Genomic DNA, 26876 nt, shown 5'->3' on the forward strand with positions numbered 1-26876 from the left:
AAGCCATCAGTCAGAAGGTAACTGACACCATAAAACAGTGGTCAGACGAACCATCTGAACTCTCCAAGTTCAAAAAGATAGATGTTCCTCCCGTATAGCCACTATTTACCAGGTTCAACTTTGAACTGGAAATCTAGACGCAAAGGGCTCTCAACCCCATTTCTAAATACCAGGAGTCCTGTTTATTATTATTTTAATAGTAAAGGTCTCAGTATGCAGTAATGCAGTGTTTCACAGTACCTTTTTTTTTTTTTTTTTTAAAGAGTTTTTAAAAATTGAAAGTAGGAAAAACGTATTTTACATTTGTGTGGCTAAACAAAGAGGAACAACCCCTTAAAACCACTTCCTTTTCCATACCGGTTAGTTGATTGTATGGTAAATTTCAGTTCATTTGGGATTCGGGTTAAATTACACATGCTGAACAACAGGGCTTGTACCAAAAATAGTTACTAAATCTCAGTTCCAAAACAATTAATTTGAAGTTTTGAAGCAAAGGTTTTATAACCTAAATTGAAAAACTTTTCAAGCTATATTTTGAAAGTTTGATTAATTGCATTATCAGAACCAGACTAGTGTTCAGTCTAGCTTGGCATCAGCTTATATCGAATTCTTCAGAGAAACGCATGGAGAGGACAACATAATTGTTCTTGGCAACTGGGCAATACTAAGCCATGAGAGTGGAGAAATATCTTCATTATCCTAACTGTTGATCAGCCTGTGCCCTCAAGCATAAAACTCTTATAATTGCCATTTCCAGTTAGTGTAACTGTATATGCTAGTCTTATTCATATAAGTGTCTATAATCATTTTAATTACTAAGCATACCCTGCAGCAAATTTATAGGTTATAATTATACACTGCATGTCTCAGGAAAAGTGTTTTTTTAAAAAATAAACAAATTCTTTTTTACTTGCTCAAATTTAACAAACAAAAAAATTCTTAAACTGCCAGAAAATTCAAAGGTTGGGTGAGTTAGTATCTTTTATTGGACCAACTTCTGTTGATGAGAGAGACAAGCTTTCAAGTTTACACAGAACTCTTCTTCAGGTCTGGGAAATGTACTCAGAGTTTCACCAGCTAAATAGAAGGTGGAACAGATTGTTAGCGTAAGTAGCTAATATATTTCAGGGGACCATTCAAGGTGAAGTGGCCTATTAATACCTCTCCAGTTATAGATGGGGGAGGGGGAAACCGAGGGTGAGAGGGTTATTAGGGTATAGGTTGTTGTAATAAGTAAGGTTAAGATTCTGTCATGAGTATTTTAAGTAAGTCAGGGGCAGGTCGTAGAAATAAACAAAAATTCACAGAAGCCCACAACCTGTCCCTGACTTTTACTAAAAATACTCTGAGGGTAGGGGGGACAAAGAAATCGTTGCCGGGGCTTGCAGCTGACTCCATCTCCATCACTGCTCCTGTGGCAGGGGCTGCTGCTGCTGCTCCAGCCCCAAGGGGGCTGACCCAACCCCACCACTGGGGCCCTAGGGCATAGCCCCTGATGAGCTGTTCAGGGCTGGGGTTGGCTATTGGTCAACTATTCCAGCAGCCTCTCCTCTGGCAGCCCCAGATTGACAGCTCCTCCAGCCCTGCCCCAGAAGACTTCATGGAGGTCCCAGAAAATCATGGAATCTGTGGCCTCCATGACAGAATTATATCCTTAGTGATAAGCCATAAATCCAGAGTATTTCCACCTCCACATCCCAACCACGACTGGAGATGTTAACACACATTTCAAGGGACCATTCATATTTCAAGTGGCCCATTAACTACTTATGCTAAACAACCTCTATTTAGCTGGGACACAGAGGTCTGGTCTACACTAGGAAATTAGGTGTGAAAAATCCACACCTGAGCAATGTAATTTAAACTGACCTAACCCACAGTGGAGACAGACTTCTCGGGGACGAGTACCACCTATGGCAACATGAGAATCCCTCCTGTTCATGTAGGTAGTGTCTTCATTGAGGTGCTACAGCAGTGCAGCTGCTGCTGGCTGCATTTTAATTGTAGTTAAGCCCTTAGTACATTTCCCAGAATGAAAAAAGAGCTCTTTGTAACCTCGAAAGCTTGCGTTTCTCACCAAACATTATGATAGAAAATTCCAATAGTATCTTTAAACATTTAATCATCATTGTCTTGGAAATGCTTTCACATTCTAAAAAATATTTTTAAACAAAGCCTCTATTTAAAAAAAACAGAAGGGGAAAAAAATGCAGAGTGTAAGAATTGCTCTAGGTGAAGTATGTTTTTGTCTATTTCCATCTTTCTGTCTTTAATTCTCAGTGCCATCTACTTGTTACAGTATTATCTGCCCAGTAGTTTAACTTTCCATTTTTATCATTTACATAAAAGAACATAGTACTAGTCATAACAGGACATTAATGCATGGCAAGCTAGCGTGCTGCAGATTCACATCCTGGCTTTTAATGCAGTAACATGCCATGTAGACTTGCTCTGAAACCATGGTGAAGAGAGGAAAATCAATACATGGATCCATGAAGTTTTTAAAGATACAATTTTGTTGCTGGCAGTCTGTTCACATGCAAATCAGTGTCAAGATACTACAGTGCCAAGCACTTCAGAAATACACAGACATGCAAAGAACTTTACATCTGTGTAAAAATAAAAAGTATCTCAAAAAACTATAATAATATTTTGCTAGTTACCGATAGTCACTAGTAATTACATGGCCATTGTTCCATAAATGGTAAGGTCAATGTTAAAAAAATGTGACCTAAAGTTAGATTCTTAAGGACTTGATCCAAACCTGATTGAAATCAACAGAAAGACTCCCACTAACTTTCATGAGCTTCGGATCAGGCCTTAAGTCTTTACATAGGCACCTTAAATGAGAGTCTGGATTTTCAAACATGCTGAGCATCCGGCATCTCTTCACTGAAGAGTACCCCACACTTTTGAAAATCCAGACATTTAAGATGACTAAATAAGGATTTAGAAGCCTAAATTTCAGGCACTCTTAAATATCAGCATAAAGATAATGATAGTAAATGGTCTATAAGGTGGCAGTTTTGCAAAATATCTTAATCTCTGTAGTTTTCAGTCTGTCAACATGGATTTTACCAAAATATTGCTAGAGGATAAGCTTGATGAGAACAAAATATGCCCTGAGATTCATTTTAAAAATAAGCTATTTAAGATAAAAGTTTCTCATTAGAATGGATTGCAGAGATCTCAAAATAAAGGAGACCTTCAGCCAAAGCTCTCACCTCTACAGAGTCTTGTATGATACACACATATAATGTTTCAGAGAAAGCAACCAGGACAGCCTCTGTTGGTCAAATGTCAAAAAGATAATGCCCTTGAGAATGCATTCAACCACTTGTCTTGCATATGCTTACACACAGCTGGTTTAATCCTTTTCATGGTTTCAGATTGCCATTTACAATTTCTTAAGTACAGAAAATAGATGTTAGTCTCAGATACTGAAATAAAATGTATTGTAAAATTTAAGTTTTCTTCATGGCTTTTTGCAGTGATAAAACTTTCATATTGATATCCTGATATAACCTGATTCAAATAAAATTTTCACAAAGTATAAGCCAGTGTTAAGTGTTAGTAGCTTTTTCTCAGGCAGAAGATCTCAATTTTGAATAAATGCCAAATATTAGGAGCCTGGTTACATCCCAGGCTCATTTACCAACTGAAAATACCAGTATTTCAAAATGGAAGATAGAATTAAATGAATCCTTCTTGACTAGTTAATGCCTGCCATCCTTTGACCTAAACCCTAGACATATGAGCTTGATTTTTGTTGTAATTATTTTTCATACATTCTGTTATGCTGAGATGTAGTGGGGACTGCCTGGATCACAAATTTCTTAGATTGAGTGTGAACACACCCTTCAACTAACATAACTGTCAGAATGAGTTAATCAGAAGCCCCCCATCTCAGACAAAAAGGGATTGGAACACTTGCCCAGGAGCTTTGGCTGAGTGTTGTTTGTGCTTTCTATGGGGGTAGGATGGGAAGGAAACACAAAGAACAGACAAGAACAGAAAGGCGACGGAAAAAAGCAAGAAAGCCAAGCAGGAGCTCTCTGAGCACAGTGTGACTGTCAGAAAAGCTAGAGAGAGCACTTTTGGGTTTGGTGTTGGCTAAAGAGGCTTGGAGCTGTAAGCTCCTTAGAAACTGCACCTTCTGTTCTTAGTTCCTCCTGTTTTGGAGAAGGACTTTGTACATGTCTTGCATATAACAAAGACTGCTTCAAAGAGAATACAAACTCCATCCCTTTCTACTTCCAACTGGAACAGCTCCAGGGCCCCAAAAACTGACTAGCTGCTTGGGATCAAAACTGGTGTTGGAACTGGATCCTATTCCCCAGGACAGATTGTGAACTCGTATTCTTGATGACTCAAGGTGGAACAAATAATGGAGGAGCTTGCAGCAAACAAAAATGGCCAGGTAGATTTAAAACGAGACCTGAAACAGGAGCTGGAAGTTTCACAAAAGGAATTCCCGCATTACCTGGTCATTTGTCAGAAAGGGGTCAGAGAGGACTGGCAGGCGGAGGTGAAAAATCTACACCCAAGCAACAGTTATAACCTTAACCCCTATGTAGACAGTACTATGTTGATGGGAGTGCTTCTTCTGCCAACATGGCTACGACCTCTCGGGGAAGTGGATTAACGATGCTGATAGGAGAAGCTTTCCTGTTAGCATAGGAGTGTCTTCACTAAGGCACTACAGCTGCACTGGTGCAGCTGTGCCACTGTAGTGCTGTACATGAAAACAAGCCCTCACCTACAGAAGCTGATCCAATAAAAGATATTATCTCACCCTCCTTGTCTCACTAATATCCTGGGACTGACAAGGCTACAATTACACTGTATGATAACTGTTTTTGTGCCAAAAAGGGCACATGCGCCACTCCTACTGGTACTGCTAGGCAAAGTTCTTCAGCTTCAGTGCACTGGGGGCTCACACACCTGAGCATAATATGCACCTGCACCCACATCTCAAAGAACAGTGCAGATGTCAACTCACTAACTTGCCCCGGTATGTAAAGACATGAATTCCTCTTTTTCTGAGGCACGCTGCTACTACAGTCATGCACTTGGTAAATACCCAGAGGACAGCTATGTATTTGTAAACAGCAAAAAACAGGGCAAAGGGAAGCACTACATACTGATATAGTGACCTGCAACCACAAATCTCAGAAACATCCTGTGCCTTGAGATAATCACTACATGGAAGTAAACATCCTGAAGATGAATAGTAGCAAACCAGTCACTGTGATTCAATGCAGGGAGAACGATAGCTAGGGCAGTAACAGGGACTGAAGCTCACAAGCCACAAGTGGCTCTTCAATGTGCCTCCTGCAGCTCATTGCAGCACATGATATTAAAACACTGTGATTTAATTATTAACCAATCAAAGTTATTAGCTTATCAGGATGCTTTTGCTCCGTTATTAACCAATAAGTTATCAACTTGCATTAAGTTATTAACTTATTTGCTGTGAGAATAATATAGTACTATAGTAAACGAAACAAAGAATTCACACTACTGTGGCTCCTGAACACTACTTTGGCTCCTGAAGCACTGAGGGCTGAGTATCACTGAGCTAGAGTAAACATGCAGAATCTCGTGTTTTGATGTACTTGTTAAGATGGTGGAGATAGAGGATAGATCTCACCTTTCCCTTGGGCCTGAGGATGAAGAAGTACCAAATTCTGAAGAGGAACCTCCTTATGGCTCCCAAAGCCCAGACAGCCTGAACTTGCTGCAGATACAGAGACTCATGAGGAGACGCTGGAAAGGGAGAGGGTAGGAACAGGGACTGAACAGAAATTGAATGGCATAACCCAGTCCAATAGTGATTAAGATCCACTTGTCTGTCATGAACGATTCCAAGCCCTGTAGAAGTGGGATAGTCTATCCCAAACAGGAGAGATGACTTGAACCTCAATGAGTGGAATGTCGACCTTGGAGAGAATATCAAATTGACTGCTTGCATGACAATAAAGAAGGACAGACTGACTGGTTAAAATTGGGACCAGAAGACCTTCTTCTACATGACTCGTCTCCCTTTCTGAGGAAATTCTGTTTAGAGGGATAATTCAACCTACAAGGCTGCTGAGGGTGATATTGCTGCTGTTGCCCCATAAAGGGACACCTTTTTATTGCCAGGGTAAAAACACCCAATGAACTCAATGCAGCTCAAGAGTCCTTAAAGGAACGTAACTTTTTTGTAAGTTTTGTCCAAAAACAAAAAGCTACCATCAATGAGTAACTCAGTCCTCAACCATCTGTTGGACTCAGAAGCTATACCAGAATTCTGCAACCATGAAGCCCTTCTCATTGTTATAGCAGAGGCCATAACTCTAGAAGCATCCACCATATCCAAAGTTGACTATTGTGATGTCTTCACCACTAGATAGCTTTCTGCAACAAAACCTTAAGCTCCTCCTTGGAGAATTCTTGCAAATGATCTGTAATTTTTGCCATAGCTTCCCAATTTATAAAGTCATATTTCAGCAATGCACATTTGTAAGGATGAGGTAGAATAAGTTTTCCTCCTCAACAAGTCCCATCTTTTACAGTCCTTGTCCTTTGGTATCAATTTGTATTTCCCGTCTTAACCTCTCATTAGCTGCTGTTCTCACAAAGAGTTAAGCATTGGATGCAAGAATAAGCACTCAAAACAGTGCATAGGCAGACAGTATGTCTTATCAGTATGCCTCACTGTAGGTGGTAAGGATGCTGGGTGTTCCACAGAGTCTTGGCAGGTTCCATGATCACTTCATTTATGGAGAGAACCACTCTCCATGGAGCTAAGGACTGGAGAATAACCAGCAACTTAAAAGTGTTCTGAACAAACACCCTATATACCGAAGTCTGAAGCCATGCACTTCAGGAAGTCCTGATGCCATTTAAAATCCTCAGGTACAGGGGAGGAAGAAATCTAGTACTGCAGAGTTATCTGGTGATGAAGAGAAGGAAGGAAGCTGAGCCAGTGGAATCTCTTGTGGTTCCTGTAACAATGATTCAGGCTGAACCAGTTCAGCAGGAGCAACAACCCCCACCTGTGGCTGCAGTGTTTGAAATTCAGAAGGGGAGGCTATCAGCAAAATAGATGACCTTACTCTGGACTAAGCAGATGATCAGGACTTCACCCTATTGCACATATCCCAGGGTTCCAAAGAGACCCCTGGGGATAGGGGCACAGCACTGCTGGCCAGTAGAAACTGGGCCACTGAACACTATTCCTGCTATGGGAGTAGTGTTGATCTCAGTACCAGTGATGATCACTACAAGATCTTGATAACTTTCAAGAATGATACCGAGAAGGTCAGGGAGATGAGGAAGACATCTCTGAGCTCAACCCTGAGGAACCTTCCAAGTAGTCCACAGGCAACGAAGGAGCCATCCCCTGGGAGAGGCAAGAAAGCATCCAGCCTCATCTGAAGTCCAGAAGACAAGGACACATCAATACCAACAAAGGTAAAACATTCAATGCTTTAAGTACTGATGGGGGCTTTGAACTCACACTGGGTAGCAGAGCAGATGTAGGTACTGAAATCAAAGCCGGCATCAGTCCCACAGATGGAGCATGTACCACAGTCATTTCAGCACCAAAGATAGCACCTGCACTGTAAACCCCTCAGTACCAAAAAGACAGGAGATATCAACTCTTTACCCTGAATTGGAACAGGCACAGAAGATGGTGCCAACAACAGCAGGTATGCAACAAGCCCTGGAACACAGAAGAAGCCACCACATCTGATCGTTCCTGAACTAGTCGAGAGTCAGGAACAGAAGACAGGGAAGCAAGTCCAATGCTATCTGATATGCCACTTGCATGGAAACAGTCAATGCCACATCAATGTTGTCTGTGCCCACACTGATGTCATCTGTGCCAGACTCAATGGAAGTCTCACAAATGGTACTGGAGTGAATGTTACTGAGTCCACTTACTCTTGCCTTGCTAGCAAAGAGCTCAGACGGCCCTGCTCTAGCTCACATATCAGATGAATCACAGTGCTGGCCTGCACTCACCTTACAAGGGAAGGAGGAATCCATCCCAGCTCTGGAATGGCCCCAGTTCATTGTAGGAGACCTTTTTACTAGAAGGACCAGAAGAAGGAGAATGGTTCCCCTTTCTCCTAGGAGAGGAATCCAAAACTGGCCTACCACCCTCGCCGGCTCAGATGCCCTCTGGGGGGGCCCAATGATCTGTGGAGGTCCCCAGTGCCAACAGCAGACCTCATGGCCTGCTCAAGAAGGTACTGCTTCAAGTGCAGTCTCTGACCACCAATGTTCTTTTCTTTAAGGACATGCAGATGGAGCTCCTTTCTTTAATGTGCCCTTCCCCAATGGACAATCAACAGTGAGTGTGGGAATCACTATTGGGGATAGCTACTACACGTAACGGGCAGTGTTTATACACTGGTAAGGGCATCACACCAGGCAATCCTATCTATCTAACTAAACCCAAGGGTACTACTAACTACTCTACCCAGGAAAAAAAAAATCAGAAACACTGTGAAACACAGCGTGACATAAAAACCACACTGAGCACTCCAACTTAATCCCTGGGCAATGAGAAGGATCTGCCCTTAAATAAGCAGGGGGATGGCTAAGAGGCCAGAGAGTCTGAACAAGTCTCTATGGGTACTGTTAGGCTGGGTGCACGCACACCTGAGTGGAATACACGTGTACTACCACTTGAAAAGGATTTCCTGTAACATGTTAAAGGCACTAGCACAGAGGCCTTTTTTTAAAGTACTTTTTCACTTAGTGCGAAATGTGTTGGAAAATGATTTCTCTATGCTTGGTTATCCTGAACAGCCAAATTATTATTATTATTATTTAGCATGTGTATTATGGCCAGGATAGGCATTCTATTATGATAGGAATTGTAAAAGACTGTCCCAGCCCTGAAGAGCTTACAATCTAGTCTGAGGCTATGTCTAAACTGTCGGCAGCACAGCCAGTAGTGCAGGATCAATACTGCAGGTTCGACTGAGCGGCAGTGAAGACTCGCTCAATCGAACCAGGAAGTCGACTTTGTAAATCCATCCCGGCAAAAAGCGTAGCGCTGCGTCGACAGGAGGGCATTTCCCATCGGCACAGTGGAGATGCCGCAGTAAGTAGACATTAGGAAGTTGACGGGAAATACGCAAATTACTATATGTAGCTTATCTCCGGTCGACTGCCGCTGAAATCTGCAGCCAGTATAGACCAGGCCTAAGACAAAAGGTGAGCGAACAATAAAGAATCAGAAGAAAAGTTTTTATCAAGCTTTCCATAAAAGGGAAAAATCAGTCTGTCAGTCAAGGTGGGTGAGGTAATATCTTTTATTGTACCAAATTCTGTTGGTGAGAGAGCATAAAAGATATTACCCATCCTCCCCCCGTCTCTGTAATATCCTGGAACTGACACAACTACACTGCAGTCAGTCTCTCTTTCACACACACATAAAAACACATTATTAGCTGAATCATTATAACAAAAAAGAATGGACTTACAGTGCGAGCACATTTCCAAAGGATAACTTGCCTCATTTCCCTGAAAAACAAAGAAGTTTTATTAGTGACAAAGCAAGCTCAGAAGAACTAATTTTAACAATGTTAAAGTTTATATATGAAGCTATAAACATTATAGTGTGTTCTGTTTGTTTGTTTTTTTAAATACAGATTACTGTCAGTGTACATAATTCTGCATTATCAACAGATACAAAAGTAAATTTTAACTGGTTATCATGCGGAAGAGAAGAACTTCTAACAGTTAAGGATAGCAATGGTATTTCCACGAAAATATCTATCAAGAGGTTTGTAGTGGCTAGTAAAACCCCAAGCCTATATCCTAAACATTAAGTCGCATGTTATATGCTATTGTGCACGTGCTTATGACAGGTTATATTAAAATAAATGTAAATGATTCAAACTTCACACAAAAGGTGCTTTATAGTTTTATTTTAGATTCACAAAAAGGAATACACGTCCTTATAATGTATTAACATGGAGAACCTTACATTGCTCAACTGTGGAATAGTATTAGAACAGGCCCCATCCACATCCTCCACATACACACAAAAAAGCCATTCATAGGAGAAATGAAGCACACAAATGGTTATTCTCTTCCTTAGAAGATTGGAAATGTCTTAATATATTGAGATTTAAATACATAAGTAATATCTTGATGTAACACCATGGTGAGAGACTGGAATATAAAACAAAGAATTTTTTAAAAACTAACTAAATTTGCTATAACAGAATCTTAGAAATGGTCAACTTAAAAAGTGTATTTGCGAATTTTGTAATGACTGTAGTAAGAACACCAAAAAGATTACTAAAAGTGAAAGTTACATTTTTTTCGGTTCACACATTTTTCACTTCGTGCATTTGAACACTCTGTGCACAATCAGGGTTATTCAGCAGTCAGCAAGTGGGAAACAGGACAACTGTAAAGAGCCTTAATAAACAAGCTTGGAAGTAGAAAAATCCTATACAAAATTTAAGGGATTTTTAAAAATAATTTCAGGACTGTTTTTAAAGAGCTCTCCATCAGAAAATGTAATAAATTTAAAGTTAGACTATTTAAAAAAATGGAAGATGACAGTGCTCCTTTAAAACAGTGGATTGAGAAGCGTTAACCAGTTCAGCACTCTGGAAGAGAATGACTACTTAAGATCACTCAGAGGCCACAGAAAATTGCTTCATGGAAAAGAAATCCTACATTTAGCTTGGGAGTGTGAGTGCATGTCAATAATAGGAGGAAGGAGTGGAGCAAACATCTCATGAATCCTAAGTCCTCCTTTAAGAGGAATCCTTTTTGTAGCAATATATTTGCTATTTTCCCCCACTCTGTCTTAGAAAGCACTCTATGCCCATCTAATTTTTATAGATCAGTTAAACATGTATCCTTCATTTTCTCCCTAAATGTCTATTTATAGCTTATATTATGAAGATAAAGAACTGGAATAAAAATTTAAATAGGGACAGTTAGGACCGGGAAAACAATTTAAGAAGTGTGATTCATAGTCCAGGGAAGCTTCCATGAAGGTACATTTTTCACCAGCAAGGACCTCAAAGGAACATCAGAACTGTCAGTGCTACATGGGAGACCTTTGGTGGAACTACAATAAGACTTAGGAAAACAAATGTAGAGTAAAATATACGTAGTCAAAGCCTAAAAGATGCAGAAGAGATCTCTGGGAATGTGGGGAAACAGAACCAAAGAAAATCTTGACAGGCAGAAACAGGAACCAGAGGATCCGGACAGGCCATTCTTAAAGGATGAGGCATGAAGTGGTAAGAAAAACACCAGACTGGAAGGCTGTAAATTAAAGGAGAAAGTTGTATTAAAAAACACAGTGGACTTATATGTACAATACACCCATGTATTAACTGCATTAAAAGACTGTTCTGAACCCATTATGGATTAGGACAAAATTCAATCCTGGTATCTACAACAGAAATCAATCTGGCAACAAAAACATAAAACATTTCTGAGACATGAGAAATATTATAAGGAAAGATAATGTGTGGAGTTATTTAAATTAATAAATTGAGTAAATATACCTAGGTGCATATTCTAATTGCAATGAAAAGAATTTAATAATTATTTACATGAAGGAGTATGGTAAACTTTGGAGGGACTGGACGGAAAAAAAAACAAAAAACAAAGACTGAATTTCAACTAAGCAAAGTTATGTTCTGTAAAACTAGTGCTGCTATTGAGAAAGGAGAAAAATGCTTACCTATCCTGAACTGGAACTTTTGTATCTAGAAAGAAGACAAGAGAACTTGTAAATCACATTATCCGGTTTATATCTAATATTTGCTAAACATCATAAAATATATGGTAGTTAAAAATTAATCACTTATCTGTTGTGCTGTGTTGAGTGTTCATTCCCTGAGAGAATCCAAAAGTCTAGTGCATTCTTAAAAAGATCTTAAACTTTGAGCTTGGTTTTCAGGAGTAAGTGCAAAAGCTATTCATACTGAGGTTCATATTCTTGCCAGTAAACCTGTGACTTGGACAAATACAAAGGTATGGGGTCCCTTATCCAGAATACCAGATGCCTAAACAATGAAAATTAATTATCTCAGAGCAGAGTGTATCAATTTGATTTTAACAGTACATCAAAATTATTTTTTCATTCTTATTAGTAATCATTTAAAAATTAATTATTGCTAATATCTGATGTGCAAATACCATTGAATTCTTATATTCACAAAATTTCCTATGAAAAATTGGCTTTTTTTTTTTTTTTTTTTTTTTTTTTATGATCTCTAGCAAAATGGTCTTTCTGCTGCACTTGGTATTTGGTCAGCCTACTCCCTTATATCCTCTTCTTCAGAAAACAAAAGCTTCCAAACTAACTTGTGTGTAACAGCTGCTAAAGTATACACCTCTTACTTCATGCCTGGGGGAAGGGATGGGGCAGAACTTCGGTCCATAAAATATGATTTTAGTACTCAATCATGGACTACCTTGCAAGAATCTAAATATTAAATCTGATTCATTATTAGGGCTTAGACAGGACAAACATTTTAACTTAAATTCTCCCCCAACCAAAAAAAGGAAGACAAATATAGCTGCTTATTTTGATATTGTAATGCAAAGAGAAATGGTTTTAAAATATGGTTTTTATTAAGTGGCCTACCAATAACATAAGTAGTTCTTTCTGTTTTGTCCCTCAAATAACACAGTAATAATGTGTGGAGGTGCAGGTGAGGTAAGACTCTGCACTGTGGTGTCACAGATAGTGTAGACAAGTCCTTACTTTGCACTACAAAAATAAGTCAACCTACCTTAGGTCGACTTACAGCCACTGCATTAATTACTGTGGTGACTCATGTCCCTACTACCCTCCTTGGGTCATGGAGTACGTCCTTACCAGGAGTACTTCCACTGACCTAAGAGGAGTAGTGTAGGGAGGTCTCTCAACTTCACTGGCAGCTCCCTGCCCGGAGCCCGGCTGTCCCATAGGCTCCCGGGTGAGCTGCCCCCTCCAGCCTGTTCCCTGCCAGGAGCCGGGGGAAGCCACCCGGGGCTTCTTCCCTCCCAGTTCCCCGCCAGGAGCCGGGGTCCAGCTGCCCAGGCTTCTCGCCAAAGGTCCAGCAGCTCAGCTCTCCAGGTGAGCGGGGGTAGCTGGGCTCTAGCTGCCCAGCTTTTTTGTCCATTTCATGACTCCAACAGAACTGTGAAATTGACAAGAATGACAGCCAACAGCCAGTGTCTGCACTGACATTGCATTGCCCTAACTACACTGAGATAAGCCATACACCTCTCATTGAGATGGTTTTGTTATGTCAGCATCGCAGGGGAGTTACATCAGTGGAAGGAGTATTTAAGTGTGTACACCTCCACTGTCTTGTAAACAAAAGCTGAATTTTGTAGACAAAACTTTGTAGTTAGACCAGTCCTAAGTGAATTACAGAGTTGATGCTCTTAGTCCATGGATGGAGGTTATAAGCTCTCTCTCCCTCTAACAATCACTGCTGTGACTATTTTCCAAGTGTGATGGTGTTGGCATCAGGCAAGACACACATAGTAGGAATGAGATACTATACTATTGAGCATCTTTGACAAGAGGAAAATTAGATTAATGTAGAATTTTTTCACATGGTATTCTATACTTTCTTCTTGAAAGAACAGTTTCATTGGATTCTTGCTAATCTGCACACTGCATACTTCATATACAAAATGGCACTCTCTCTGCATCTCAAAGAGTTAATGGCAGATACTAGAGTAGGATTTAATATTACTAAAACTTCTATTTCTTTTATAAAATATACTGCACTATAGTATATTCTGAACTATAAAAGCTAAATAAAATATGCAGTAAATGTGCTTTTCTTTATTTGCTAATTCACAGGTTTATAATTCTAATGGGCATCCACGTGCCTTGTGCAAATTTGCCAAGTCTACTTTTAATGCCTGATATTTTAACAGTCAAATCAGAAATTCATACTATCCAATGTTCTTAATAATAGTTAACTTGCTATCGTTAGAAATATAAGTTTATATAATTTAATGCACAATTGAATTATTCATGCTAAAACCACCATCAAATAACGATATGTAATATTTGGACACCTGTCCAGTAGGAGCTGGACCACCAACTTATTTCACATCAACAAATGAACAGTTGTTCCACTATTGTTCTGAAATCAAGCTAAGAGATAGAGGTTTGAAATTCTTTGCCATTTTCTCAAGTTATCTAGTACTCTAACATGTGGCGCTTCTTCTACATTATTTCCCAGTTAGGTCTACTGCCATCCAAAATCGGGTATCTGGAAGCGGCTACTTAAAGTGGTGATAATTAAAATGATGCAAGTAAAAGGGCACGTAGGTATCGAGCAAGCTTCCTCAGATAGTTCTATTAATACACTTCATTTATTTCATACACACTGCTACATACATTGGGAGATTTTACCACAGTTCAAGTCTAATGTGCCACCAAGTACAAGGGACAATGCTTATAGTACCCAAAAAGCAAGATTTCCAGTTTTTCAAAAGTATGAAGATTTAGCTTAAAATGGGCCCCATCTACATTAGAACCATGTTTTGTGTAACTGGATTCTAACATGCCAGCCTGACAGCTCAATATATACACAGGATGGCTCACTCACATCCCCCAGGTGCAACTGTTTATCCAACTGCTTGAGTTCCAACAGGTGGCAAATCTATGAACCATAAATTACATCTTGAAACTTGTCTCAGAAAAATAATTTTCTAAAAACTGTAAAACGAATCCACATATGGACAATTCACAGCTGTGAATACCATAAGGATGTTGTCTTGTTCATCAGGTACAAAGGTGGAGAGTACAAGCAGCACAAAAAGTGTAAAGAAAGAATGAAAGAAGTAGGCAAACTGGGAGTATATGTTTTGATGAACCAAGGCTTTGTAAACCATGGCTAAAATGGTATTAAGAATCAATTGCAACATCACATGCAATCTCTGATCCCCTCTCTTCCCTTCTGCAGCTGGGCCTCTCCCCCCCCCATAGAGGATATTCAATTATCCCACTTATTCTTCCTCTTGTGCACCTTATCTACAAAAACTTATTTGATTTTTTTTCCCTTCCTCGGGCAGTTATTTAGAGTTAGCACCACAATTTCTCTCTTTTTGGAAATGATTTGCCACATGCTGCTCAAAGGCAAATTAGTTATGGATGACTTGTCGAAAAGACTCCACCCATACAGCAAGATAAACAAAGATAGTTTGCTACTTGTAAAAAACTCAAACTTTACAGCTGGCAGGTACAATGGGAAAAATAAGCAAACTCCCAAGACAATAGGCAGTTATATAGTCTCCTAACTAGGAAAGATTACCTTAAAATGTGTATCACTATCTTTCAAGAGAACACACGTTGTAAAAAATTTTCTAAGAATATTTTATTATATCCTACTTTGCTGCACTGTGTGAACCATCAAGTTTCTGTATTAACTAGTCAGAAGCTTGAACAAAGCGTTGAAAAGTACAATCCATTAACTAGTTTTCTTTTTATAAATGCTTTCATGAAAGTTATTCTGACCTCAATGCCTTTTAATGCAGACAAACCAGGCAAGTTTTATGGCTGCCCTATCTCAAATTTCTCTGTCCCAAAAATGATGTTAAGTATGAGAGATTATTTGTACACCCTGACACTCTACTAAATGCTTTGATAACTGCTTATGCCCAAAGCCTGATGGGCCAGAACGGTGAATTATCTCAACCAGTGGCAAGCAGGCTTTTAGTATTAGTTTGGTTCATGAACTAAAGAGTAGGTGTCTGAGATTCAATATGGTCTCTGCAACAGCTTAAAGGTTGATCCAAAGCAAGATGAGTTTATCTTTACTTGACCAAGCAGCAAATGGCCTTAGGATTACTGACTGCTTCAATACAGCAGTGTAGGCCGCTACTTTTATATATTGAAGCTACTCAGATAAATGAAATATAGTACTATCGATGTTTGTACTTTTTTCACTTGCGGTGTTTGGATGCTACAATGGGTCTATGTCAACATACAGAATGTAATACTTCTTGCATATGTTTCCACACCTCCCAAAGGCAGCACTGGAAAGTGCAACAAATCAATGAGTTGGCAACCAGGTCAATGTCACTGTTTGAGGGATCAGGAGGACTGGGGATCTTGTTTTACAATATTAGCAGGGTTGTAGTTCCAGGTGAATTCAATGTCCAGGTCCACATGAAAGGTGTTTGACATCACCCATCACCACTGTCAGTATAACAATGGCAGTGACAAGTCTTTCATGGAGAATGGAGGTTGGCAGCCCAGTATCAATGAGTCTTGCAGGCAAGCCACCTTCAATAGTCATATCATCAAACACACAAAATCCAGCACAAAATACCTGATTCCCCCTCTCCCCATTTTATTTCCTGAACTCCTTTCCCACAGTATCAAATTAAAGATTAAACATACTACCTGTCATGACCAAAGTCCTCTTTCTTCTCCTTTTCCATATGTTGTAGTTGTCACAAAGCTTTCAACTACGAAGTAGACCACAATGCCAGTCTGGTGCAGGAAACTTGTACATTTTTTCACAAAAGCAGCAGGTGATCCAAGCAGTACAGAACTCTGGTTGTCTTGCACATGGCAATACCAGATTTTGACTGCCACCAGTTTTACTTGGCAACGGTTGATACTGATCCAGGTCACACTGACATTTCCACATTTTGATTTACCAAGTCAAGATCTGCTTGGATAGTCTTCATTTGCTCGTGATTTCTCCATTTCAGATAAGTACGCTAGTAGTAAGTAGCACAAGATTTCTACTCTCCAGCAAAACTTGCACTGAAGTGGCAAAATGAGGCTTGTCATGGTTAAGCAGGAAGTGAAAGATTTGTTTTAAAAAACTGGTACTTGGTTACTGCTATGAAGACACTATTGCCCAGAAAATGCTTGGTAAAACATTCATACTTGAGCCTTGCTCACAAGCCAAGTCAAACATCTGTATAGTTAGGAACCATATGTTTACCATGGTGTGTGAATATAAGAATGGAGATAACCATATCACAACTTGAATAAAAATTTGGTAACTTTAAAAACTTATTTATAACCAGACTGTAGTGAACTATCCAGAAGTGAACTAGACACCAGTGAAAATCTGCAAAGTTACAATAGCACCTACAAAAGCCATACAGATTTACAATACTCTGTATTTTGTAGGTAACCTAGTAATAATTAGTACCCAGTCGTTAAAAATATCAAATATCCTGAAGTTCCATCCACAGTAATTTGCCCATGCACTCACATAGGTTAATGGAGCACTTAAAACAGAGGGTGGGGGGAAACATTATAATTCACACAAAAGTGAAAAGAAAAAGGAGAAAGTGTGCCTGGACATCTAAAATCATTCTAGAAGGTACACAGTGAATTTGGCTCACCAGATATAAAGACATTTGCACTTAAGAGGTTGCAAGAAGAAGGAAATGAAAGTCTTTAGGCAACATTTCTGCTCACCCAACCCAGAAATAGCATAGTTAAATCTGATCATATGGTTTCCAATATCTACAAACTGTTCAGTACAGAGAAGTCACATTCTGACCTGAGAAGAGTCTGGAAACACGGTATCAATATGAATATCAATAAGTCATAGAAGAATACAATTCCTAGAAATATCCATGCTGCCAGTGATCTGAGATCTATTATTCCTAATACAAACCATACAAAAGACATATAGGATACCAATATGGTTTATACCATGAGACGCCATACTCGTACTGGAGATGGAGTGACTAGGATGCTAATGCACTTTGTACAGCCCCAATGCAACATTTTTGGTATTACCAACCCCAAGTATTCAAAAACGATGAGACTTTTAAAAAATAATATGATGGTTTCATTTTATTTGTCCCCTAGTTTCCATGCCTTTAGGGTTACATTTCAAGCTTTCCACTGCAACCTTAAGGGCTAGAAACTTAGCTTCTTTAGAAAGGGCGGAGATTCTCACCCTAATTACTGGATTCCAGGAGCTGGGACTTCACAAACAAATATTTTTGGAATGAGCTGATTACCAAGACTTATAATCGGAGAAAAAAGTTTAACTGTACATTGTTAGTTTTATTTGGTGATGAGTTTTAGCAGAGTATCTACACTTCCCAAGAAAAAGGGCTATAAATACTTGCTGCACATAAGAGTGTTTCAAACACAGGGAAGAATGAATCTGCCTTAAATGCTATCTCCTCTTGGAATTGGCAAGATGAGTTTTTTCTGCGTTTTCTCTGAGAACAATTAAGGGAAGGCTGACAAATCCATTTGATTTATGAAGAGACATTCCCTATTCCTTATCACTTATTATAAAAGCTTTATTCTAGTGTTTATTGTTGGTGATTCAGTGTGAGTGTAGTTTCTATAATCTGGGGAGGAATGGGCAGCGCATAAGGCATTTTCCTCCCTCCCCATTCACTCTCTGGTTTGTCTGTCATCTCAGTTTTTGTGCTGAATATTACTAATTGGTCAGCATGACTTATTCTGGGTTTTTCCATTTTAATATATATCAGACTCAAGGTTTTCTGTTCCATTTTGATAACTGTACTATATTTATAGTTGATAAAGAGTTATGATTCAACATATATCAGGCAATATTGCCCTGCAACTAGTTAGATTTATATATATTTATTTGTATCGTGTGAAGTCCCCCCAGCTGAGTGCCAATAACAAATTCCTGCTACGCTATCTTGTATATACCACATATTTTACAAAAGTGTGAAGTTTTTTTTAAATCAATATTATTTTTAATATCCTGTAAGGCAGAATGACTTAAGGAAGAATGAGGCAGAATGACTATTACCACAATTCCAACTTTCCATCAAAAACACTGAAAATATATTTGTATACTACTCTGACAAAATCTTATCACTTTGTAGTTTTGAAGGACTCTAATAAGGCATAGCTTTTTCCTTTTCTATCAGTTTTGAAGAATGAATATGAGATCATCCTTGGAGTAAGATTGTATCCCATTTCCTGTCCAGTATTATGCAACCATCTTAGTGAATGTACTCTATATTCTAATACAGTATTTTCCCATCTACATGAGAACTCGGTGCACAGCAAGCTGGGGTGTAAAATCTAGAGCATCCAGCACGACACACACTATATGTCCATGTGCACCCTACAGCTGCTGTGCACCAAAAGCCAACACTGACATACTGCACACGTTACTATAACGGTATGTTAGTAAACGCTTTCAGTGCACAACAGCAGGGTCCACATGGAGCAAGTGCTAAGCATGCTACAGTGTTCTAGGTTTACTCCTTAGCTTGCTGTGCAATAAATCCTCAAGTAGCCATTCCCTCTGTGGTAGACTGTAGAAGTGAATGAACATGATGATAGCAAGAGTGCATAAAATGTAAGTCTGAGGCTGAAAAAAGACAATCTTCCATCTATAGTGCTGACTATCTCGACAGGAATGCTCTTGGAATCAGTTTTCAAAGCAAGCCAATAGAAATCTGATCAAGATGGCAAAACTCCCAGTAAGGGTAAATTTTGGAATTATCCCAGTAAAATCTGCCTCATGTTAAGGGTGTAAATGAAACAGACAACCAGATTAAAATTTGAACCAAAACTCTTCACTTTTCGGTGAGGCATAACAGGCAGCAGCCTCTGTTTGCTCTATAACACACTCCTACTATATGCAAAGAGAGACCACCACAATAGACTGCAACATCCATAAACTGAAATAATGGGTACCTCAAACCACCTATTAATGTTGAGATCTTTAGATAGAAAGAGAATACAAGGACAAAATATCAATTGTGAGCTAAGTGCTCCTGCTGAATGTGTACAACATTTTATTTAAATTCTCTAACACGTTAAGTCCAGTTTTCCTAGCATCCTTTCTATTTCCAGAAAGATATGTCATGACCACACCACAAGCTTAATAAATTACTAGACTCAGGTAACTAAGAGACTGTTAACACTGCAATGTAAGTCCAGGGTTAGTGGGACTGGAGTCAGCTGACCTGTGTTAGGGAACCCTGGACCTGAGCACCTACATTTTATTTTTAACACTTGATTAAGAATTTTCTGACCCACGCATGTACCTAGGGCTCTGGTGCCCACACTGTAGTGCCCAGATCTGAGTCAAAGTAACCAAACCCCAGAGTCTCTGGAGTTCTCCCCTCTCCCGCTCCCCTGAAATGTGGCTGCTCTAAGCCTAGAACTATGGTGCACTGTAGAAAAACTTTACTGCACACCCTGCACATTACCAGGAAGCAGCTCGCTTTGCAAAAGGCTTGATCAATTTGCTCTCCATCGCAAACCCAGGAAGCTCTCTGATGGCGTGCTTGCAGATTGGTGATCAGAACAGAATGGGTTAACATTGACCTGAGCTGTTGCCATTTGCAAAGGGGGAGTGGATTCCATTTTCAATTGAGTGGATTACAGATTGTTGGGATAGAGAGAACTAAGGAAGCTGTCTCATGGAATTCTGGGATACTTCCTGATAACTGCCCGGACCTGAGTCAGGCAGGGCTGCATCTATACTTCAGAGAAATAGGGCTCTAATCCACGGTCCCTGATCGACTCGAGCTCAGACCTCCAGGGTCCTGGGACCCTGGGTCTGAGTCTCTAGTTAGTATAATTGCAGTGCAGAAACAAGGAGGGCTAGCCTCAAGCTTACATTGCAGTCTAGATATACCCTAAGAGAACAAATTGCAAAAATAGTAATAGTCTTACTAAAATCTTTACCAGTAGGTTCTCTCTTTTACTATTAAGTATTGTAGAAGAGTTACTGTGCTGGCTGGGTCTCTGTGTGTGGCACATTCACAGATAGCTCCTAAAGGATGTGGCTCCTCCCAGAATGGATGGACTCCTGAGCCAGGAAACAATGCTGAGAGTAAGAGGGGGAAGACAGTGTGCTTCTTGCCTGGGGAAGACAAAGTCAGAAGCAAGAGGAGAGCTGCATCTGCACCTTCTGACAGTAAAAATCATCTTCCATAGTTACTGAGCTCACACCAGTGTCATCATTCCAGGGACTCTGCCTGCTTGTACTATTGAACAAGGAGGAGACCAGAAAGTCACACAATAATAGTTATACTGGGGTAGGTCCCCCTTTTTCTAGATGATGTTGTTGTGATTTCCAAATAGACAAAAGTCTCTGCCCTGAGGAGTGTACAATCTGTGCTGTTACATTTCAATGAGTTATTTAATCAAAAGATTTGAAATAGGATTCTTCAAAAATTGCTTATTACAATCTAATCAAGCAATGAGTGAAATTATAGACAAAAGCATAGAGATTAAAACTAAGTTTTATTGGCGGCCAAGGGCTACCTTTTTCAGTGATCCAACTGACAACCCGCAGGACAATTCCATTTGGCCCCGAATGCATCTGTTCTCCCCTCTCCTCCTGCTCTACAAAATGGCATCCTATATGTGAGATGACACCACATGGAGGGCTCTGTTTTGTAGAGCAAATGGCATCCTTCACACAAGCATGACCTTGCATGCACTGTACATGCAAGATGACGCTTCATGGAGGATGTCATTTCTGTATGTAGCTCATGGAGGGTGCCACACAACTAATATCTGGTCCACAGCACTGAAAAGGTATGACCACAAATCAATCCCAGCCACACTATCTTCCCTTCACACTAGAGTTAATTGTTCAGACTCATGGCTTCAGAACAACATTTGAGAGGTTTTCACCCTGAGGCTGTAGGTAGGGCAGACTGGCTACTGCCAGTGCTTCAGTTTTGCTCTAAGAGCAGTTGAAGCACAACTTAAGTCAGGAGACCTGTGCTCTATTTCCAAATTTGTAACTGATTTCCTGTGTGACACAGGCAAGTCATTATTACATACCTGATTATTCTCATCAATAAAAGACAACTATACTTCCCTAATTCACAGAGGAGTTGTAGGAATACATTGTTTTTGTAAAGAGCTCAAGACAGTTTAGATTTTCCTTCCATCCGCTATCTTGAAGCGGAACCCTGAGAACCTTTTAGAGAATAGTAACGCCCTCCCTATTATCTCAAGGAGGATCGAGCTTCAGTGCCCCCCTGCCTGAAAATGTAGTATTATAATCACAGGGAAAGAGAAGTTTCAGATAGTCCAGACAATCTAGTGCTTTATATTTACACAAAATAACTTAAAATCTATTCAGAAGCTCCCAGGTAACAAACACAGATATCAGAAAATGTATGTCATTTGTTCTATACATTATTCCTCTGTCTACCAAGAACATTCTGGATCTGTTCTATCTTCTAAACCTACATGATGTAGCTCCAAGTACAGGATGTCAAAATAATCTAATGTTAAGTCCAAAAGTCATAGATTAAGGTAGCAAGAACTGCATCCAAAGATAGGCTGTATTCTTCTAGACAGGTACAGAGGGTAAAATACCTTCTCTACTATGGCTGCTACCTGATCTCCTAAAGGCAGCAGTTGGTCTAGGCAGACCCTCCAAGGTATAAAACTGGATTATCAATAGCAGTTGAATGTCATCAATCTTAGCGGCAAATACAAACTCTGCCAAATTTTCTGGGTTTCTTTTTTTCTAGTTTACCAAATACATCTGTTTTGTCTGGATTAAGCTTCAGCCAGCACTCAATCAATCTCTATCGGACAGTGGTTAGACTTTCAGCTGCTCTTGCTGGGTCAGTCAAGATGGTGACAAAGCAGAGCTCGACATACTGAAAGCATAAATACTTCAAACAAGACGGACAATAAATTGGAATCCTGCAGTACCCCACAAGATTGATATTTACAATACAATTCTTTGGGATTATTCAAAATCAAAATAAAAAAATCAAAACCACTCCAAACCAGATCCATCCATTCTTTCCTAAGATCACAAATAAGTAAGCAACACTCTGTGATCAACAGTAGTGAAGGCGATTACCAGACCTAGTAATATCAGAATGGACACTTGTTTCCTGGCCATCACTAGGAGATTATTAACTAACACAACAAGGACCGTTTTTTTTACCACGTTTGTGCCCAGAAAAACCAAAGGTCAAGGATGTCCAAAGCAGCTGGATACTGTGAGAATTTTCTTGCCATTAACATTTTTCATCTTGTTTCCCTCTAGAATCCAGACGTGATTAGAGTCAAACTGTGAAGGGAGCTGGTGCTTGCCTAGCCAGTTCCCCATCCTCTTTGTTCCTTGTGTAGCAGTAATTTCCCAAGGACAGTACATGTCCTTGGAGAAAACAGAGAAAGGAGAATCAGTGGTACTTAGAGCTCCACAGGAGGGTAAACTGGATGTTTTCTTCATTGGGGGGTAGAAGGATGAAGTTTAACATAATAAAACGTATCTATTTAGCAACAATGTCACTAGCTTAAACATTAACTAAGGTTCTTTCCTCTATTTAGTCTTTCAGTTGTGAGACCCAAGGTGCTGCTTATCTTTTTTTTTTTTTTGAGGAGGAGCTGGGGGGAAATGGACAATTTGGTTTGTGAATTGTTAAAAAAATTATGTTAGTAAAGTTTTATTCAGTTAAGATGTATGGTTGTCCAACCTATTTATAGTGCATTTCAACAGAGCTAAGGGATGCTTTTGGTGCTCTCTGGCCACCCAGGGCTTTCTAAAAGATTAAATAGACTAGCATGGCACACCCAAGGCTCTTAACCTCTTCTGTGACCACCAAAATCTGCATATGTGCCCAAGACAGACTGCAATGTCAGCATGCCCACATGCACCCACAGAACTTTTGATAGTGGACACCATTCTGGGGCACAGAAAAGCAAGAACATGTAGACTCCACTATGCTTGCACAGAGCTGATGAAGATTTGACCCTATATTCTTTTACCACAGTAACATTTTCTGTAATATTCATAAATTTAGTTTCCCTTGAGTTTCTTCTTAGTGTACCCAAATCTAAATGGTTAAACTGTCTTCTCATTACTTGATACATTTTATCTATAATCTTATCTCAAAACTGCAAGCTAACAACTAAAATATTACAAGGAATGGGTTAAAATACAGTTTTGCTGTTGATAGCATTCCATATAAACACTCACTTCTTCCCTTTTTTGGAGATATCACTTATTTTTCAAGGTTCTCTCAGATGAAAATGTGGACCTCAGCTCTTAGTACTAAGCAACAGAAAAAAAATCAAGGAAGCTCACAAAATGTTTTTGGAAATAAAGGAAACCTTTGTCAGGAAAGATAAGCTTGTTTTTAACTTATCCTTAGTAGTAAAAGATTTCAGTTGTAAAAGGGTTACAATCCTCAGAGTAGCGTAAATTTGTTCATTATGCTCTCTATAAATGAAACACCTAATAGTGACCTTCAGTATTGAAGGAATTCAACTAAAGATGAATACCTCTTGAACACAGCATTTAAACTGCAGACATCAGAGATAATGAACCAAGGCAAAGGGGATTGCAGGATTTAGGATTACAGTCAGGGTCAAGTCAAGTTAAAGCTGTTACAGCATTCTGGTATTGTTGCTCTTTGCAAGTACACTAAAGAGTACTACAGCTGTTTTTAGCACATTTCATAGAACAAGACTATCTGCTTCCTCCACTAGACTATTAGCTTTAACCTATCTATTAGAGTGATTGCAATGTGCCAAAACAGTTGACCATTCTGATAGTCATCTAGCCTATCAGAATGGTCAACTGTTTTGGCACATTTCAATCACTCTAATAGCCTATCAGAATACCTATTAAGACCAAAAGGTTTCCTCATAAAGCCATTACTTTTCCTCTTGTGGAACATTTCTCCAAAAATACAGGCTCCAGTTCTCTCTCTCGTCATTATCCATAGTTCAGTCATGGCTATGCTCAGGATTTGGCAGCCAACTTGAGGGAAGCTGCAAGTCCCTCTGGCTGGCAGCTGACCAGTAGTCTCTGCTGTGCTCTATTTACATCCCACACTGCTCAGGGGTTTCTTCCACCACCAAACTACTTGTACACACAAGTAAAATTTGAATGGCTTTGGGTCATCTGAGTCAAGTAGCTATTCTAAGAAGCCCCAAAGCAGCAGAGCATGACCTGAGTCCAACTTAGAGGTAATCATTTCTGTTGGACCCTCAACCTTCAGAATTAGAGAGAGAAGGAGTAGGAGGACAGTTACTGGAGTGTTAAGACTTAGTGTTTGTACAGATCTAGGAAATCCTCAGATGAAAAGTGGTATAAAAATGCTGATTAATTATCTAAACAGATCCCAACAACAGTTTTGGTTTTGAATGACTGGAGACAGTTGGGTAGTTTTTTAAAATATTGCATGGACTAGTTTGTCCATCCTTAGTCTACATACAGTACCCAATTCTTTGCAGTACCCAATTCTTTGCAGTACCCAAGATCACTGAATAGTTATTTGCTACATTTCTTTATCCCAATCCAAAAAAAAAGTGCTATAATTGCCAAACAGTAGGTGGAGGCAGAAAAAGAGCTATGCTAAAGCATTAATTTAAGTGCAAGCAACTGCTGCCTTCTCAAAAAACATTCAAGATTTCTACTGAACTCCATGGTGTAACTCACTAAGTTTGAGCAGGGACCTGACAAGTTTCTCTATTACTCTCAATGGGCAACATGAATTCTGTTTATTGAGGCAAGTGTACTAGTATTCAGACTATCACTTCAATTCAGTTTATAACAAACAGTTCTATCTGGCAGAATGACAGCACGCTCTGGCCATGACAGTTTGCAAATTAAAGGAATGAGTTCAATTAGAGTAACCATGATATCCTAGAAAATTTGGGCCAGATTTTCAAAAGTGCTCAGCACCAAGTAGCTCAATAAGGACTACCAGGTGCTGAATACTTTTAAAAATCTGGCCACTTCATTTAGTGCATAAATGGGATCTTAGCTCTCCTAATAATCTGACCCCAATTATGGGTGCTTAGCACCTATGAAAATATAGAACTTGACTTCAGAACAAATGGAAACCTATGGTGGTTGGGTAGGAACCCATGCAAGGAGTTCTCCTCCTGTGTGAACTTGCACGCAAGCTTTGTGGAATGATGCAATTTCACAGTGCTGAAGACAAATGAAGGATAGATGAAGCAGAGACAAGTCTGTGTTAAGTGTCTTGCTATCCCCTTGGAGTAACACCAATCTGTTGGCAGTATGAAAAGGAAAGAGGATACTAAACAATGATGGTGGAGGGTAAAACCTCTGGTGGCAAGAGTCTGTTCAAACACAGCACTTCATTGCAAATACAGAGCTCCTGGGGGGAGAGGGGGAATGGAAAACTGTTTCATAGGGGAAACAAATGTTTTGCAAAGGCTCTAAACAGAGAGCAAGAGAGAAAACATATGTTCTCCTCAATGAAAACAGAGGCAGAGGGAGGATGTGGTAGATTCTGCAAACATAAAAGCAGGAGGAACTTTCAATTTCAAGAGGAAAAAACTCTCCTCCACTCCTCTAGATCAGATAGGAATTCTGATGAGTTACGGGTTTTGTTCCAATGTAGCAGAAATGGTATTGTAAAGAAAGGCACTTTCATTATATAAACATGTTGATTTTTTTTTCTGTACAATAATCTGGAATTTTTCCAAGAAATGGTAAGAAGTTACCCACCTTGTGCAGTAATGATAGTTTTTTGAGATGTGTCTCCTTATGGGTGCTCAACTCTAGGTTTGCTTGCATCCCTACACTGTTGATCAGAGAACTTTGGCAGCAAAGTCCATTAGGCCCACACATTCACTGTCTCTCCTTATTCCACACCACGAGGCCAGCCAGCACACACGAGCTAACTCCCCTCAGTTCCTTCTCTAACACAGAGTCATTGACTAGAACTCCGAAGTAGAGTGGAGGAGGGTGGGTTGTGGAGCAGTATCCCCACTGGAGGGCTGGGGCTTCGGAGTCGAGTCAGCTACAGATGACAATATTGAAGAGCTGAAGATGGCATCGGAGGCAGAGTCCCCAGTGATCGCATAATGATCTGCGAAGGTGTGGATGGATGCCCTGGTCGCCCGCTCTACAGGTTTCTGAAATAGAATCATT

General features: G+C 39.7%; 1 protein-coding gene across 1 annotated transcript in view; it reads right to left on the reverse strand.

Moving 5' to 3' along the window:
* Positions 1 to 26876, reverse strand: part of PPP3R1 (protein phosphatase 3 regulatory subunit B, alpha) — a 69174-nt gene that overhangs the window by 26916 nt on the left and 15382 nt on the right. The window contains exon 2 of the mRNA XM_067565275.1: positions 9489 to 9528. Coding sequence (XP_067421376.1) covers positions 9489 to 9528 — 40 coding nt within the window. The remainder of the gene's footprint in view (positions 1 to 9488; positions 9529 to 26876) is intronic.

This window comes from Emydura macquarii, unplaced genomic scaffold (genome assembly GCF_026122565.2).
Source record: "Emydura macquarii macquarii isolate MOO-44397 ecotype Brisbane River unplaced genomic scaffold, CSIRO-AGI_Emac_v2 contig_2676, whole genome shotgun sequence".
Classification (NCBI taxonomy): domain Eukaryota; kingdom Metazoa; phylum Chordata; order Testudines; family Chelidae; genus Emydura; species Emydura macquarii.